Here is a 16454-nt window from a genome sequence, read left to right on the forward strand (position 1 = left end):
TGAGCTTGGTACCACTACCTCATCCTGATGTTTGGCCACAGGATCCACACCATGACTTCTCCCCATTCACAAAGTCACTCTCCCAAACATCTACCTCCCTGCTTAAGCCCACAACCCAGCTTCCCCACCCCACTCATTCTCAAAAGATCTTACCTCCCGTATCACAGGAAACTGGCCCAATCTCTGTCTCTCTCTCTCTGTCTCTCTGTCTCTCTCTCTCTCTCTCTCACACACACACACACACACACGCGCACACACACAGAACACACATAACCCTTCCTGCCTTGCCTCCCTACCCAACCTTCCTTCCACACTCAAAGGGCAAAAGGTTCCTCTGGTCCTGTATGGGGTATGGGAAAACCCCTAGGGCCATGTTCTGACTCCATCTGGAATTTGCTCCCCTGCTTATCTAAGTCTTCAGACCCTCCCTCTCTCTTGGTTCATTCCAATACCTTTCTAAACATTTTCATACCTCTTGGCGTTGAGCAGCTGCCAAGAGCATCATATCCCACATTGAGGAGTTGAGCCTTTCGTCTTGCAGGTGTTAGGAAGACAGTGAGGAAGGGGCATGCTCAGATTTGACCCTCCCAATATTTACTATTAAAATTAAAGAAAAGGGGGCGGGGAACCTATGAATAGGAAATGGCAGCAAAAGTGCATGCTACTAAAGAACGTCCCTGGAATGATATGTGCGGCTCTAAGAGTACAGAAGCTTTACCTTTAGGTGCAGAGCAAAATGGCACTATGCTGCTGTAGTAATCGTCTGGGCAGATCAAGTGATGTTTCTGTAGTAACTCATTGTCCACAGGCCACCTGAAGACAGTGTTCACTACACAGAAGGGAATGAGGACACAGGTGTTTCAAGCCAGACTGACGCTGAAGAGCCTACACCCAAACTTTCTTCCTCCACTGAGCCTAAACATCTACCAAAATTGTTTCTCAGAACCCCGGGGTTATTCTGAGATTTAGGAAACTAATCGGCAAATGTTTACCAATCACTTAAAAGAGGCCAACCATTGGGCAAGACTGTGTTGTAGTATTATTTGAGCTAAAGTGTTGTTACTCCCAGAGAGGTCTATATCCAAATAGAATGAAGACAAGTATGGTGGATTGAACAAATGGCCACAATTCTTCACCTGTCTCCGTATCCACACCCTTTGTCATGTGACTGCAATTCTGCTACTAGAGACAGAGCTCACATCTTTACCCTTGACTCTGGCCCTGTGATGTGCTTTGGCCAATGAGATGTGGGCAGGGATTTGAAATGTGCTTGTGCAGCAGAGTTTTTCCTCTTGTTCCTTTGCCATCATCATGAGAAGAGCTTTTCTGCCCCTGAGAAGAGTTTCTGCCCTTCACCTTGGACCCCAGCATGAATCCACATGGAGCAGACCTGAGCCTGACCTGAGCCCAACCTGCAGCCAGGAGCCAGGTTCAGCTGGACTCACAACTGGAAGTCGGCCCAACCAGCCACACCCAGGTAGATCATGCAACTCCCAACTGACCCACAGACAAATGAGAGAGAAAAATCTCATTTCATAGAGAACTTAACAATTAATATTTATGGTTGATGAGCCAAGAAATAGTAGTAAAGACATATTATTTAGAGATGTCCAGAAAAATTAAAGCTAGAAATGGCCACCTTTAGCAAGTGGAGTGAGGTTGGGAGAGGAAAAGTGGAGGATTTTTTCCAATAGACTTTATTTTTCGGAGCAGTTTTAGGTTCTCAGCAAAACTGAGCAGAAGGTACAGATTTCCCATAAACCCCCTAGTTCCATACAAACACAGCCTTCCCCAGTATCAAACTCCCCCACCAGAGTGGGACATGTTACAATGATGATCTTACACTGATACATCATTACCACCCAAAGCACATATTTCACCTCCAGAGTTCACATGATGGTTCACTCTTGGTGGTGTACATTCTAAGGGTTTGGACAAATTTATAATGAAATGTATAGGTGGAGGCTTTTTATATTTCATTAGATGATTTTCTAAACCATTTGATTTTATTAAACCATGTATATTAATAAAATTTAAAGAAAATTTAAATAAAAATTAAAGAATAAATATGATGAATGGAAATTTTGGAAGTTTTCAAACTTTGTTGCTTGTTCCATTAAGCAACATGGTGACTTAAAATGGCCTCTCCCTTTGGTGGGTCCTATAACCAAAGGTATAGGTGAGACAAGTGAAGAATACGTTTCTCCCATTATATATGTTAATTTCAGAATTTTGAGATTTGGCCTAGTTACGGTGATAGTCAGGGTCTGATCAATAAAACAGAAATTACATATATCATATATTAAAGGGTTTGAATGCAAGGGATCATGGAGTGGGAGAAAGTCGGGGAAGCCATCATTAACACCTTCGGCCAGCAGCACTGGGGCAGGGGTTTCTCAGGAATTTATCTGGAAGTTGCTCGTTCATCTGCCTGCTATTGCTTCTTGAGGATACTGGCCTCCCCTTCCAAAACTCACCGAGGGCCTCTCATCAGTGACCTCTCCTGGAACCACCAGGGAAAAGTGCGTTCTGGGAAATGTACTCCTTGGCCTCTCCTTTGCAATACAGAGACCTCAGCAGGGAGTGGCAGCAATGCCAAGTTGAGACAATCTAGCCCAGTTCCCAAGGACTTTGGTGACGGCCTATTTGAAATATTAAAGATAAAACTTTCATACAAAGGGCAAAAGCCATGTGGGAAGGAGATACACCCTCTCTTCCGAGGCTACTCTCTCCACAGTCCTCCCCCAGGGTGTGGGTGGGTAGATGTTATGTCTGCAGAAGGAGGCAGTTTGTTTATCAGATATTTGGAAAGTCTCTGTCCACGTCAGGCCTGAACTGTGCACCAGGTGAGCCTTGGAGAACCCTGCACTGGCCTGTGGTCATCCGCCTCCACCTGGGAAGGGGGCCTTCCCGAGCTCACCCTGTGCTCCTGAGTATGGCTCTGCAAGGAGTTGGCTCTTCCAGTCCCCAAAAGATAATGCAGAAAACTTATCAGGAAGGGGAGAGAATGAAAAGCACAAGATGTTCTGCAGAATTCTGGTCTTTCTGCCTCTGCCTGGGAGACATTTATGTATGTTTTCTACCTTGTGACATTTGTATTAGCAGACAGAGAAGGCTGTCTCTGTGCCTCAAGAAAGGTTTCAGAGGAATGTCTTCACCATCAAACATCTAAGTTATGAAAGAGATTCTGGGGTCACCTTGCCCCACATTGAGAAGAAGGGAGGGACCAAAGAGTGTCCAGGGAACTGGATTAAGGTCTCTACTTCTGCTACTTCTGAAATATTAGGTTGGTGCACAGGTAATTGCGGTTTTTGCAATTATTTTTAATCTTTTAAACCACAATTACTTGTGCACCAACCTAATAAAAGAAACATTATCGGCAGAAGGCTGAGAAACCAGAGCAGATAATGTCTGATTATAACTTAATATTATCTTGAGTAAAAAATAAAATGAAGGTCACTGAAAAAAATCTCCTGCCTGGTGTTTGTTTCTCACTTCTCAATGTTTTATTTCATTTTCATTAAAAAACAAACAAACAAACAAACAAAAACCTAACCAATTATTTAATCTCTCCTGCTCTTTAGCCAAAAGAATCCCAGCAAGGACAAACACAGTATGTGACTCCCAGGGCTAAGAGGATATCACGCAATTAATAAAATCCCCTGAGAATCTGCTACCACCACTCTGCTGTGGTGGAAAGAGGAACAGGAGAAGATGTGGAATCTGCGCTGAGTGTTTACTATCTAATGGGAATGGAGCCTCTGAGATGGTAGGCCTGACATAGGATAGGACCTCATGCTCAGAGCCACACCCTAAGGGAAGTCATCTAAGCTCGTGTGACACCCTGCCTGGACAATGATCCTTCCTCTTTCTCCTGATAGAAGAGATGGGCTCTGACATCAGATACACTCAAATTGAATCTGGGTCCCAGCCCTTCTGAGCTGTAGGAATTTAGGGAAGTTACTTGATCCTCTCTCTGAGTTTAGTGCCTGCATATATAAAATGGAGAGAAACCTACCTCCCAGAATCAATGCAAGGATTCAGTGGAACAACCTATGCAAAGCACCTCCTGCAGTATCTGGTCCCTCGCAGGACCCCATAACTGAAATGCCTTTCTAAGCCACTGTATCTTCCACTTCTCCCTCCCTCTGGGCCACAGATATGTCGGGTCTCCCAACCGTAGAAGCACTGTCCCTTCTGCCTGTTGCACTGGAAAATGATGATTGTCAGGGAAGGAGAAGGGTAGACCAAAGTCTTTGGGGAAAATAAAAGAACAAGGGCTTCTTAGAGAAATGGCTGATTCCAGGTCTGGGGCAATAAATACACAAGATGAGCCTGGAACATCTGGACCATTCCAGAAAGTAAGGACATTATCAAAGAAAATGATGTTGTGTCAAAAGTGTTAGGAGTCAACTTGAAACGCCTCCAATTTGCCGAAGATAGGAAATCAATAAGGATAACAGATATAATTACAGTTATGAAATCCGTAAGTTCATAATAATACTAAAAACAAACTACATAAACCTCATCAGTCACCTTTGAAAGATGCTGGGAACCTGAAAGATGCTAGGGAACCAACTTATTATTTTAAAAACTGGCAAATAAGGGGAAAGAATTAATCCTGCCCATACCTTGGGGTAATCAGAGTAGTTGCCGGAAAGCTTTTCTTTATAGAAGTATTCCAGTACTACTTACATTTCATTATAATTTACAACCCCCAATGAAATAATAGATTCAGGCAAAGGCTGCGAGCATCATGAAAAGAGAGACATCAAGATACCATGCACCTCCAGAAGAAAGCACACAGCACCATCTATGAGGTGTTCTTGCCCCTTCCCCACCCCACCTCCCCCCCAAAAAAATTGGAACCTAAACTTCATCAAGTCTCTAGAACTAATTACTGAAATAGAAGGATCATAAGAACAGATTAAACACCACAGTGTTAACATCAGCAAAACCAGACTATGCGCAAGTCTATAGGAAAAATAACTCAATTTCCTTAACAAGTAAATTTATTAAAGAAAGTATCACCATAGAAGTGGATGATTGAAAAAAAAGTTTTCAGTGAATGCTGGTGGTGTGGTGCTGAGGCATTGGTGAGGAGAAAGACATTGGTGAAATTTAAGAATACCTTTCCCCAAAATACAAATCAATTATAATTTAATTTAGAGAATTTAATGTGGAGAACCCCCAGCAGACACCAACCTGACCAGGTGATCAAGGTTAACATCAACTGTGCCGCCTGATGTGCCAGAGTGAGGAGGGCACAACATAATTTATGTTGTGTTACTGCCAAGAATGAATCTGAGTCTGGTCAGGAGAAAACATTAAAACCATTCTACAGAATGAAAGGCCTGTCAAGAACTTGTTAAGAGAGAGGATTCTGGGAAGATGCAGAGTAGGAAGCACCAGAAATCTGTCTGTCCACCTAGACAACAACTGCATTCGCAGAATCAGTGTAATGTAACTATTTTGGAACTCTGGAATCAAGGCTTGTAACTTCCAGGGAAAGACATGGACAGCAAATCGTGCTTAACTTTAGCTCCTAGAACAGCAGCTTACACATCCCTCATCCCCAATTCCATAGCAGGCATCTGTGACAATGTTTCTAGGGCAACCTGCACATAGTATGTGGGAACGTGGGTGAACAAAAAGGACCCTGTCCTCCAAAAATCGGGGATCTGTGCTCTGCTGATTACTGCTTCTGATCACAGAGGAGTAGATATAGAGGCAGCAGCAATTATTGTTGCACCTCCCCTCATTGTTGCAAATTTCTCCTCCTCCAGCTGACGTGATTTCCTGTGAACTTAAAGGGCCAGTTCCTTACTCCCACCCATTCACCTTTCTCTTTTTCCTCTTATGGGAGCCAGATATTAAAAACTAGGACATTAGAAAACACCTAGATATATGGGGAAAATTAGAATTTGACAGCACATGCCCAAGGAAAAGCTCAGAAAAGACCTGAGAAAACCTCAAGTATACGCCTCAGGCTGACCCTCAGACAGCCTACAATCATTCAAAAAAAAACCAAACAAACAAAAAATAAAACAAGAAGGAAATTTATAGATATAAACACATTAAAAAAAAAACAAGAAATATCTCAAACCAATAATCTAGCCTTAGATCTTAAAGAACTAGAAAAATAACAAATTAAACCCAAAGCTAGCAGAAGAAAGAAGGAAATAGTGAAGATTAGAGTATAAACAAAGTAGAGAACAGAAAGAATAGAGAAAAATCAACGAACCCAAGAATTGGTTCCTGGAAAAGATAAATAAAATGAACAAATTTTTAGCTAGATCAACTAAGAAAAAAGAGAAAAAAACTCAAATGACTAAAATCAGAAATGCAAGTGGATACATCACTGCTGATTCCAAAGATATAAAAAAGGATTATAAATGAGTACTAGGACCATTTGTTTACCAACATATTGGATAACCTAGATAAAATGAACAAATTCCTAGAAACAGAAAATCTACCAAGACTAAATCATGAAGAAACAGAAAATCTGAAGTGACCTGTAAGTAGTAAAGAGATTGACTCGGTAATCAAAAATCTCCCAAACATAACCCACAGAATGAGAGAAAATTGTAAATCATATATCTGACAAGGGATTAATAGCCAGAATAAATACAGAATTCCTACAACAAAACAAGAAAATAATGGATTAAAAAAATGGGCTTAAATAGACATTTCTCCAAAAAAGATATACAAATGGCCAATATGCACATGAAAAGCTGCTCAGCATCACTAACCATCAGGGAAACGCAAATCAAAACTATAGTGAAACACCAACTCACACCCGTCAGGATGGCTAGTATCAAAAACCCAGAAAATAACAGGTGTTGGCAAGAATGTGGAGAAATGGGAATTCTTGTGCACTGTTGGTGGGAATGTAAAAATGTACAGCCACTGTGGAAACAGTATGGTGGTTTCTCAAAAAATTAAAACTAGAACTACCATGTGATCTAGCAGTTCTACGTCAGAGTATACACCCAAAGGAATTGAAAGCAGGATCTCAAAAAGATATTCATACATCCATGTTCATAGCAACATTACTCACAATAGCTAACACATGGAAGCGAAACCACCCAAGTGTCAATCAGTGGATGAGTGGATATGTAAAATGTGGCATATACATACAATGGAATATTATTTAGCCTTAAAAAGAGAGGAAATTATAACATATGCTTCAACATGGATGAACCTCGAGGACACTATGCTAAGTGAAATAAGCCAGTTGCAAAAAGACAAATACTGTATGATTCCACTTATATGAGGTATTTATAGTAATGAAAATCCTAGCGACAGAAAGTAGAATGGTGGTTGCCAGGGACTGCGGTAGGGGAGAATGGGGACTTATTGTTTAGTAAGTCTTTTCAATTTTACTAGATAAAAATAATTATGGAGATAAATGGTGGTGATGGCTATATATTATAAAGTATTTAATACCACTGAACTGTATGCTTAAGAATGGTTAAGATGGTAATTTTTATGTTATGCTCATTTTACCACAATAAAAAGAACTGGAAAAAAATCAAACTGTCAAGAACATGAGAGACAGGGAAAAACCAATGAATTGTTCCCAATGAAAAGTCTAAAAGAGACATGACAGTTATATGCGACATGACTTCCTCGAGAGCCACTGTGGGCCAGCTGGTGAAATGTGAACGGGATCTGTGCACTGGAGCTTAACGTTGCACCAATACTGATTTCTTGGCTTGGAGGATTGTATGCTGGTTATGTTGGAGAGTGTCCCTGTGGAGAGTGTTTTGTGGTCATGAAACATCATGTCTGTAACTTGCTCTCCAAATGTTCCGAGAGAGACTTGAGAGTGAACAATGGAGCAAATACAGTAACATATTCACAGCTAGGGAATCAGGGTGACAGGCACACGAGAGTTCTTTATACATACCTGGAGACATCTTGATGAAGGGCTCCAGAATCTGTACTTTGGCCTGGTGCACAGCTCGTTCCTTCTCCGCAAGGCTCCGTGCACTGGCCTGAATGAGATGTCTCTCCAACATTTCAAACTCATCCAGCCGCTGCTTATAGAGTTCCCGAATCTGGCAGGTAGATGATCAAGTGCACAGAAATACGGTGAGATCACATAGCTTTACTCAACCTCGCTCTAGTATCAGGCCTTCCCGTGAAGCACAGAACAGTCACAGAGCTATAGAGACCATCTGGTCCAACCAAACACGTGAAAACTGAGAACCCCTCCTCCCCCTCCCCACGAGGAAAATGGCCTAAAGTTTTCATAAGTAACGGAGGCAAGCTGGAAACCCTGTCTCCTGACTTCACAGCAAAGAGAGCTGCCCATTCAAATACAAGTTAGCACACCATTGTGGTAGACAAAGGGGTATGACACCTGGGTTCTCCTTCAAAGAAGTACTTGGTACTGAGCTTTAGGGAAGTAGTGAGCACACAGCCTCTAGCTATCAGCCCTTCAGAGTTTATCTCAGCTGCTTGAAAGCACTCAGCTGAGCCTCTGTTAAAGGAGTCGTCCGTCAGCAACGTGGTCAGCAGTCAGACCCAGCAGAGAGGACTCAAGTCAGCTGCTTTCCTTATACAGATGAAGAATCAGAGCTGTGTTCCAGAGACTGGGCATGCTTCCTAAAACATGGGCATGAATGCCTCTGTTAAGACTGTGGGTTTTAACACAAAGTCAGGCACCCCAAAGGGGGGCCAGTGACTTATCTCCAGCTACCTGCCCCAAGTCATTTTATTTATACATGTTATACAGGCATACCTCGCTTTATTGGGCTCCACAGATTTACTTTTACAAATTGAAGGCAAGACCCACCACCCCCCAAAAGATTACCACTCACTTTATTGCATACTCCCATTTTTATGGTGGTCGGGAACCAAACCCGCAATATCTCCGAGGTATGCCTGTATATAATGTGTGCATGTATGTAAAGAAAAAAAGATAGATGCTACAGAGATATGCCGTATGTGTGCAGTAACTGTGTATCTGTATAAGTAGGTGTATAGAGTGTCCTTCCACTTGAATGTTGATACACTGAAGCAGGGACTTGGCTTTTATCCAGCTGCATCCCCAGTGTCTGGAACAGTGCCTGGCACCTGACAGGTGCTGACGCTTGTCCAGCGGCTGAGCCCTGCAGGAGCCCGCCTTTCTGCGGGCGCGTCCTGGCCACCCCCTACCCTAGCCCGGTCGCCCGTACTGTCCGCAGACACTACGTCCCCGCGCCCCGGGTGAGCACGGATAGAAAGCGCTAGGGGCCGCCGGGCAGTGCTACCTGCTGCAGTTTGTCCACGAACTCCTCGTGGTGCGCATCCTCGCTGCCGCGGGCCTTGATCAAACTCGCGCTCACGTCTTCGCCGATCACCTCGGCAGTGTACAAATTACGGAAGACGCTGGTGAGCAAGTGCGAGATGTCCTGGGTGCAAAGCGAGGTGGGGCGTAGACGCAGCAGGTGCGGCTCGGGCAACGGCGAGGACCCAAGGGGCGAGAGGCGGTGGGGTCGAGTCCTGAAGCCGTAGTGGAAGGCCTCGGGGTAGGCGGGGGAGGACAGCCAGACGGACTGGCTGGGGCCGTGAATCCGGTCCAGACGCGACGGTGGCGTCCACGTTGCCCCAGAGAACGCAGAGGACCCAGACTGGGCAGACTGGCTGTCCCTGGCTCGTCCGGTCTCCATGGCAACTAAAAACGCCGCTAACTCCCGGCCACACTTCCGCTTCTGGCCCCGCCTTTTCCGTTTGCCTCTCTCGTTTTCCGTGTCGTCATCACTAAAACATGTGCATCATGCGCATCACCTGTATTCAGGTGAGCTTAGTGCGAGGCACCAGAGGAGAAAGGGTTAATTGCACAGCCAGAGCAGTCTGATTGCAAAACATGCTTCCTAACTACCTATCTTCATCCATCCATTTTCTAATCTGTTAAGCAATCATTAATTCGCTCATTTAATATTTATTGTATAAAGATTCTGTTTCAGGTCTGTGCTGGGAAAGGAAATAAGATGCTGCTTCTGCCCTCAGGGAGCTCACAGGCGTCTCTCTGTGTGTGTGTGTGTGTGTGTGTGTGCGTGCGCGTGTGTGTGTGTGTGTGTGTGTGTGTGTGTGTTAGGGGGGACAGGAAAACAATTGCAATTTAGTGGGTTAAGGCCAAGGCAGAGATAAATGTTGGTGGTCATGGAACCACAAAGGACAGGAACTTAATCAGTCTATAGAGTGAGTACAGTGGCTTTTCGGAAGAAGTGAAGACCAATCAGAGATTCAAAAGATGGAGCGGACTCCCATTAGTCATCAAGGAAGTGGAAATTCAAACCACAATTTGAAAGCGCTACATACTTAGTAGAATGTGAAATCAATAAATCAACAAATTCATAAAAACAAATCAACCAACCAACCAAATGCTGGTGAAGATGTGTAGTGAATTCTCATATATTGCCATGGGAATACAAACTACTTCAGTAGTTCTGGAAAACAGTTTGGCAGTTTCTAATAAAGTTACACATACAAATGAAATGACAACTTACAGACACACAAAACCCTGTACACAAATGTTGAGACAGTTTTATTCATATTCTCCAAAAACTGGAATAACCCAAATGTCCTATCCACTGGTGAAAGGATAAATAAATTTTGGTACATCTATATAACAGAATACTCTCAACAATAAAGAGGAAACAGACTATTGATACAACAGCGTAGATGAATTATCAAATGTGTTATGCTAGGTAAGAGAAGCCATTCTCAATAGGCTATATACATACTGAATGAGTCCATTTATAGGATATTCTTGAAAATGCAAAATAGAAAACAGATCAGTGGTTGCCAAGAGCTGATGATAAGAACTAGTGTTGGCTCCAAAGGAGCATGAAGAAAGTTCTTGGGGTGGTGGAACTGTTCCCTATCTTGATTGTGGTGGTAGTTACAAAACTGTATGGATTTGTCAAACCTCACGGGATTGTACACTATAAAGGGTGAATTTTACTGTATGTAAATTATACTTAAACTTTTTAAGTGAAAAAACAAAAAACAAAACAGAAAATGAGTAGGAGTAAGCCAGGAGAGAAGGAAAAAATGGGTCCCTGCACAAGGACCCATTGTGCAAAAGCTGGGAGAGAGCAAAGGAAATGAAAAAAGGTCAGGAATGGCAGTAATTGGAGATAGATCTAAAAGGGAAGAATTGACAAAACTTGCTGATAGATAATGGGAATGAGAGAGAAGAGGGGTCAAGGATGGCTCCTAAATATCATGTGTGTGCAAACAGGTGAGTACTTTTATTATCCACTGAGAGGTTTGGAAAGAGGACTGCTCTTGTCCAGGGCAGCAGTTTGACATCACATTGATTGCTCACAAGTGATACAACTAGACACCTTTTATTCCTGGGGTGAATCTGTGTGCCTTACAGCCTGAAACCCACTTCCTGAGATGAGCCCCAGGATGCTTGCACACAGACCTGGCCCACTTCCTCTTCTCTTCGTTGGGCCTCTTTTGTCCTTGCAAGTAATTTTCTGTCCTCAGAGCTGGCAAGGAAGCTCTGGACTGTGTACTTGAGAGAACCCTACTCTGGCTTTCCTCCAGTCACACCCTTCTCTACAGAGAGAGTAGACTACAAGGCCAAGATAACAGGCTCCTTGCCTCCCATCCAAGTACCGGCAACCCCCAAATTATTTGCCCAAACATCCTGACCGGGCCCATGCAGGCCTCTTCATTAAGGCCTTCCCCTCTATGCTAACCAGTATGTGCACTAAGGGGTAGCTTTGGTGGAGGGAGCCTGGGCAAGTGGGCTGGTTTGTCCAATTGTCTACAAGCATGCAAGGTCCCCAATAGTGCAGATGGATCTGTGGGGGAAGAGAAGTGGACCAATCTGGGGGCCCTCCATTGCTCTAATATTAGGAGTGGGCCTGCCCAAAGTGGGTGATCCTGCTAGCAGCAGTTCTACTTGTGGAGGCTCCCTAGCTCCCTTCCCTAGCTTAGGAAAGAACAGGACAATGGATTCTTGCCATCGCTTTTGGCCTCTACATCCTGTCTCCAAACAACATAAGTAGGTCACAGAGGGTCTGACCCAGCCTAGGAGACTTCTCCCATTTTTCTGACCCCTCCTATTCTCTGGCTTCAATCCCCTCTGCTCTGTCCAGGCCGAGGTCTCCAGCAATCCTCCGATTCCTCCAATGGCAACAGCCACTCCTCTGTCCTCATATTCCTGGACGGTTCAGCAGTATCTACTGTCGCCCATTCCCTTTTAACGATGCACTCTCTTCCCTTGCTTTCCCCTTTCTTCTGTGCTTCCTGTCTCCACCCTTTCTCCCTTTTCTACGGAGATACTGTCTGTCAGATAAGCTGGATTCAACCCTGATTCCACGGTACCCAGCACTCAATTTCTTTGCGCTTTGATTAAGCGGATAAATGAATGGTTCAAAACCTGCACCAGTAACAAAGGGTTCAGGCCATCTTTGAACCACTTGCCAGCCCTCTCCACTATGAGAAATTCGTCGGCACAAAGGGAATTTCTTGAGCTGCCTTCATTTTATTACCTGTTCTGCTGATCAGAATTTTTGTTTGTTTATCTCTGGGTTCCCACACACATTTTTTGGTCTTTAAACGTTTTTACTTTTAAATTTCAAATTATACATCATCACGGTGAGGAAAAAAATCAAATAGTATATAAAAAATAAAAAGTGTCTTCTTCTCAGTCCCTTTCCTCGGATTCTTTCTGTACCCTTCCAGCTATTTTTCCTTCCAGCTGTACAAACACCAATATCTATAGTTAAAAAAAATTGTTTAAAGCACAAGTAACATTACATTATATTACACATTACACACACACACACACACACATATGTATTCCAGCCATTTGTTTTCTTTCACTTACGTTCTATAGCAACTCACAGAGGACTGTTTGCATTTGTTTGTTTTTTTACACAGATGCAAGGGAATCCACTGTATGGAAATATAAGTTATTTAACCAGGTCTCTGATAATGAACTTTACCTTTTACAGTGTTTCTACATATAATATATAGATCATATAAACTTAGATAATAATATCCTAGAATTAGAATTTCTTGGCTAAAGGGTATGTACATTTTAATATCTGAAATGTTACCAAATTGTCCTCCAGAAAGATTATCCCAGAGAAGATTCCCACTATGTTTATGTGACAGCTTATGGACATTTTAAACACGCTTTGAACCAATCCCAAACTTTATCCAGCTCACGTCTCCCTCCAAGACGCCAGACTTGCACATCCATCTTGAACTTGACATCTCACCTTGGATGTTTAGTTACCTTAAACTTAACGTGTCCAAAATAGAGCACATGCTCCTCTTCAGCCTTCCCCATTTCAGTTGTGACAACTCCCTCCTTCCAGCAGCCCAGGCCAAAAGCTTGGAGTCATCCTTGACTTCTCTCTTTCTCTCACAGCCCCCGCCAGTCACTCCTGTGGGCACTAACGTCAAGTGTATCCAGAATCCTACCACTTCTCACCACCCCCACTCCCACCACCCAGGTCCGAGCCACCGTCCTCTCTCATCTGAATTACTGCAATGCCTCCTCACTGGGCTCCCTTCTTCAGCCCTTGTCCCTCCATACTTCTTTCAGAAGCCAAATTGATTCTTTTAAAACATAAGTCAAGTGTGTCCCTCCTCAGCTTGAAACTTCCAAGTGCTCCCCATTTTTCCCAGAGTAAAAGTGGAAGCCCTTAGATGGCCCAACAGGACCTGGTCCCCATTCTCTCTCTATCTTCTCCTATTATGTCTCTCCGTTACTCCTTCTGCTCCAGACACACCGGCCTCCTTCTGGTCCTCCAAAAACCCCAGACACACGCCACCCTCACGGCCTTGGCACTGCCTGGAATCCTCTGCACCACGTATGTGTGAATGGCCCACTCTCTCCCCTCCTTCAAGTCTTTGCTCAAATGTCACTTTCCTCAGAAGATCCAGCCTAACCAACCTATTTAAAATTTAACCCTCTCCCATTCCTGAATTCCCTTACTTTTTTAAAATTGTCCTTATATGCTAAACAATTTACTTTTTATGTTTATTACAGCGTCTCTTTTCTTTCCATTAGAATTTAAGCTTCATGAAGGCAGGGGGTTTTGGTATATTTTGTTCACTGATGATTCCCAAGCTTCTAGATCAGTGCTCAGTACACAGTAGGTGCTGAAGAAATATTTGTTGAATAAATAAAATAGAACTGTTTTCAACCTGGAGGTTCAGTGTCTTTTTCAGTTCACACACTCCTTACGTGTACCTCCTCCCTCAGATGAGAGTCTGAGGGCCAGTCTCCTGATTATTCCTCCACACCAAGTACTAGACTCTGCCTGTGGGGCGGGAGTGAGCGTTGGGACTTAGTCCACAGTGAAATAAATATCTCAGTTACATTCACAAATGAATACACAATAAAATCCCACAAATATAATTACAAAAAAGTAACCCCCAATCGTCCTGTACTGTCCTGGGATTACCCATGAGCCCAGAAACCTTGTGGTCCGTCATGGCATCCTGGATCCCTGCCGTCAGGAGTGTCTTCCTTGCATGATCTGAGCACCCTCACTTTGCCACCGCTGCTCCCTTGGGAGAGGCAGCCTTCACTTTTCCTCCTGGACTTGGGTCCTGGACCCTCTGGAGGGAGCTCAGATGGAGTTTTCCAGCCCTTGCAAGCATCGGGCATGCCCTTGGACCAAGAGCCTCTGACCACCGGGACAAGTAGGGGAGCCTAGGGAGGGGACAGCTGTGGGGAGAGGGGATTCCAGCGTGTGTCTGTCCAGCAGGTATTTATGCACACCAGCTAATGTACATCTGTTATTTTAGTTGATTCTGAAAAGGATTGCAGCTCCCAACTGTAGAGCTCAGAGAGGTGGTGGGGCTTGCTCCAGGTGTCACAGCAGGAAACTGCAGAGCCAAGATTTAAATAGCTCCTCATCCCCCACGCCCAGGACAGGGACTCCCAAGAGGAGGAGAGAGCAGAATAAACCTGTCCACCTCACCTGACTTGCCTAGGTTTGTTTCTGGGGGAGGGAGGTTGGGCAAGACCAGAAGCACACCTGGAACCTGACTGTCCTGAAAGTTGGCATTCTTGGGTTGATCCTTCCCCATAACCAGAGACCACAGTGGTGGAATGGTCAAGGGAAGTGAGTTGAGGTACTCACTGGCCCTAACACTAGGTGCCACTTGTCTCCAGTCATCCTGGAAGCCCCCTCCCTCCCCACCCCCATACACACCTTGAAGACAGGATGGTCAGCTGGGGGTTGTGAGATGCCTGAAACTCCACCATGAGGCAATTAGTCTTTGGGTAGGCATGGCTTTTCTGTGCACCCAACAGAGCCTGCTAAAAGCCCTATGAGTCACCAGGATCTCAGTGCATCTTGTAAAGGTAACTGAGAGCTGGGTAATTTAGATGCCTGGCCAGGGCTGGGCTCACCGAGAGCCCTGGGAGTTTAGGCAGAGGGAGCAGAATCCAGCAATTTTGTACAAAACCTCATGCGGGCCCTCCAGGCCCTCCACACATGTATACAGTCATAATCACCACACAGGCTTACACCCTGTGAAAACAAGCACTGTGCCTCCCAGCCTGTGTGTGAAAGGGGTGGACAAACGAGAGGAGAGTACTGGATTGTGAGCTGACGCACAGCTTTGAGCAGAAGCTCTGAGCTTCTTTCAGCAGGGTGTGGCTCAGCCCTCTGTTCTAGCACAACCTGGTTTCACGTGTCAACTCTGAGTCAGACACGCCCATCCTGCCCAACAACCCTGGCCAGGAAGGAGGCTTCAGCTCCTCTGCCTGGGCCAGAGGCCAAAAGAGGGCCTGTGTAAGATGGGTTTGGGGTATGCCAAGGAAGAGCCTGGCCCCCACCAGGGGCATCTGAGGCAAAGGGAGAGATGACGGTCCCAAATAGTGACCTGGTTTGGGGCTTGGGGTTCAGAGCTGGGAGGTTGAAATAAATAAGAATGATGCTGGAGATGAAGCCAAGTCAAGACATACCCTGGGGTTGCTTACATCCCTTCCAAAGATATTCAAAGTTAGGCCTGGTTGTACTGGAAGGGGACCCTACAGAAAGGGTCCTACAGGCTTCTGCCAGACTCTCACATTTTATCAGCCCAGGAGGCCTAAGTGATTCACTGGGCCCAGCACCCCTCATCCTGGGAGGCCCTTCGGGGTCTTTCCCAAAGGGTGGTGGGCAGTAGGATCTCTGGACTTTCCCTGGGGGGTTTCTGGGTACCCTATAAAGAGAATGTCTGGGTTGCAAGAGTTAAAGGTGAGAGTGTGTGTGTGTGTGGGGGGTCCACGTAAGGGACCCTTGCCTAGAAAGCTCCTTGGAAGCCCACCCAAAGAATGGACCCTGGGAATGTCACCCAACCCCAGATCCTACACCTGTCAGCCACTCTGCTGCACAGATTGCCAGGAGTTTAGGTTGTGGGGGTCTCAAAGGTGAGCTCCCTGCACTGGCTTGCTGTGCACTTTTTTCTCTCCAACCCCACCAATGTCGCTC

General features: G+C 44.8%; 1 protein-coding gene across 3 annotated transcripts in view; it reads right to left on the reverse strand.

Moving 5' to 3' along the window:
* DLEC1 (DLEC1 cilia and flagella associated protein) overlaps window positions 1–9659 on the reverse strand; it is a 51596-nt gene extending 41937 nt beyond the window's left edge. For 2 of the 3 annotated variants that reach the window (XM_033131654.1, XM_033131655.1), the window contains exons 1-3: window positions 9261–9659; window positions 7913–8063; window positions 719–829 (exon numbers count right to left, since the gene is read on the reverse strand). In XM_033131654.1, coding sequence (XP_032987545.1) covers window positions 719–829; window positions 7913–8063; window positions 9261–9659 — 661 coding nt within the window. The remainder of the gene's footprint in view (window positions 1–718; window positions 830–7912; window positions 8064–9260) is intronic. The other variant, XM_033131656.1, reaches the window with a different exon arrangement.
* Between the last annotated feature and the right edge of the window lie 6795 nt (window positions 9660–16454).

Source organism: Rhinolophus ferrumequinum, chromosome 17 (genome assembly GCF_004115265.2).
Source record: "Rhinolophus ferrumequinum isolate MPI-CBG mRhiFer1 chromosome 17, mRhiFer1_v1.p, whole genome shotgun sequence".
NCBI classification, from domain to species: domain Eukaryota; kingdom Metazoa; phylum Chordata; class Mammalia; order Chiroptera; family Rhinolophidae; genus Rhinolophus; species Rhinolophus ferrumequinum.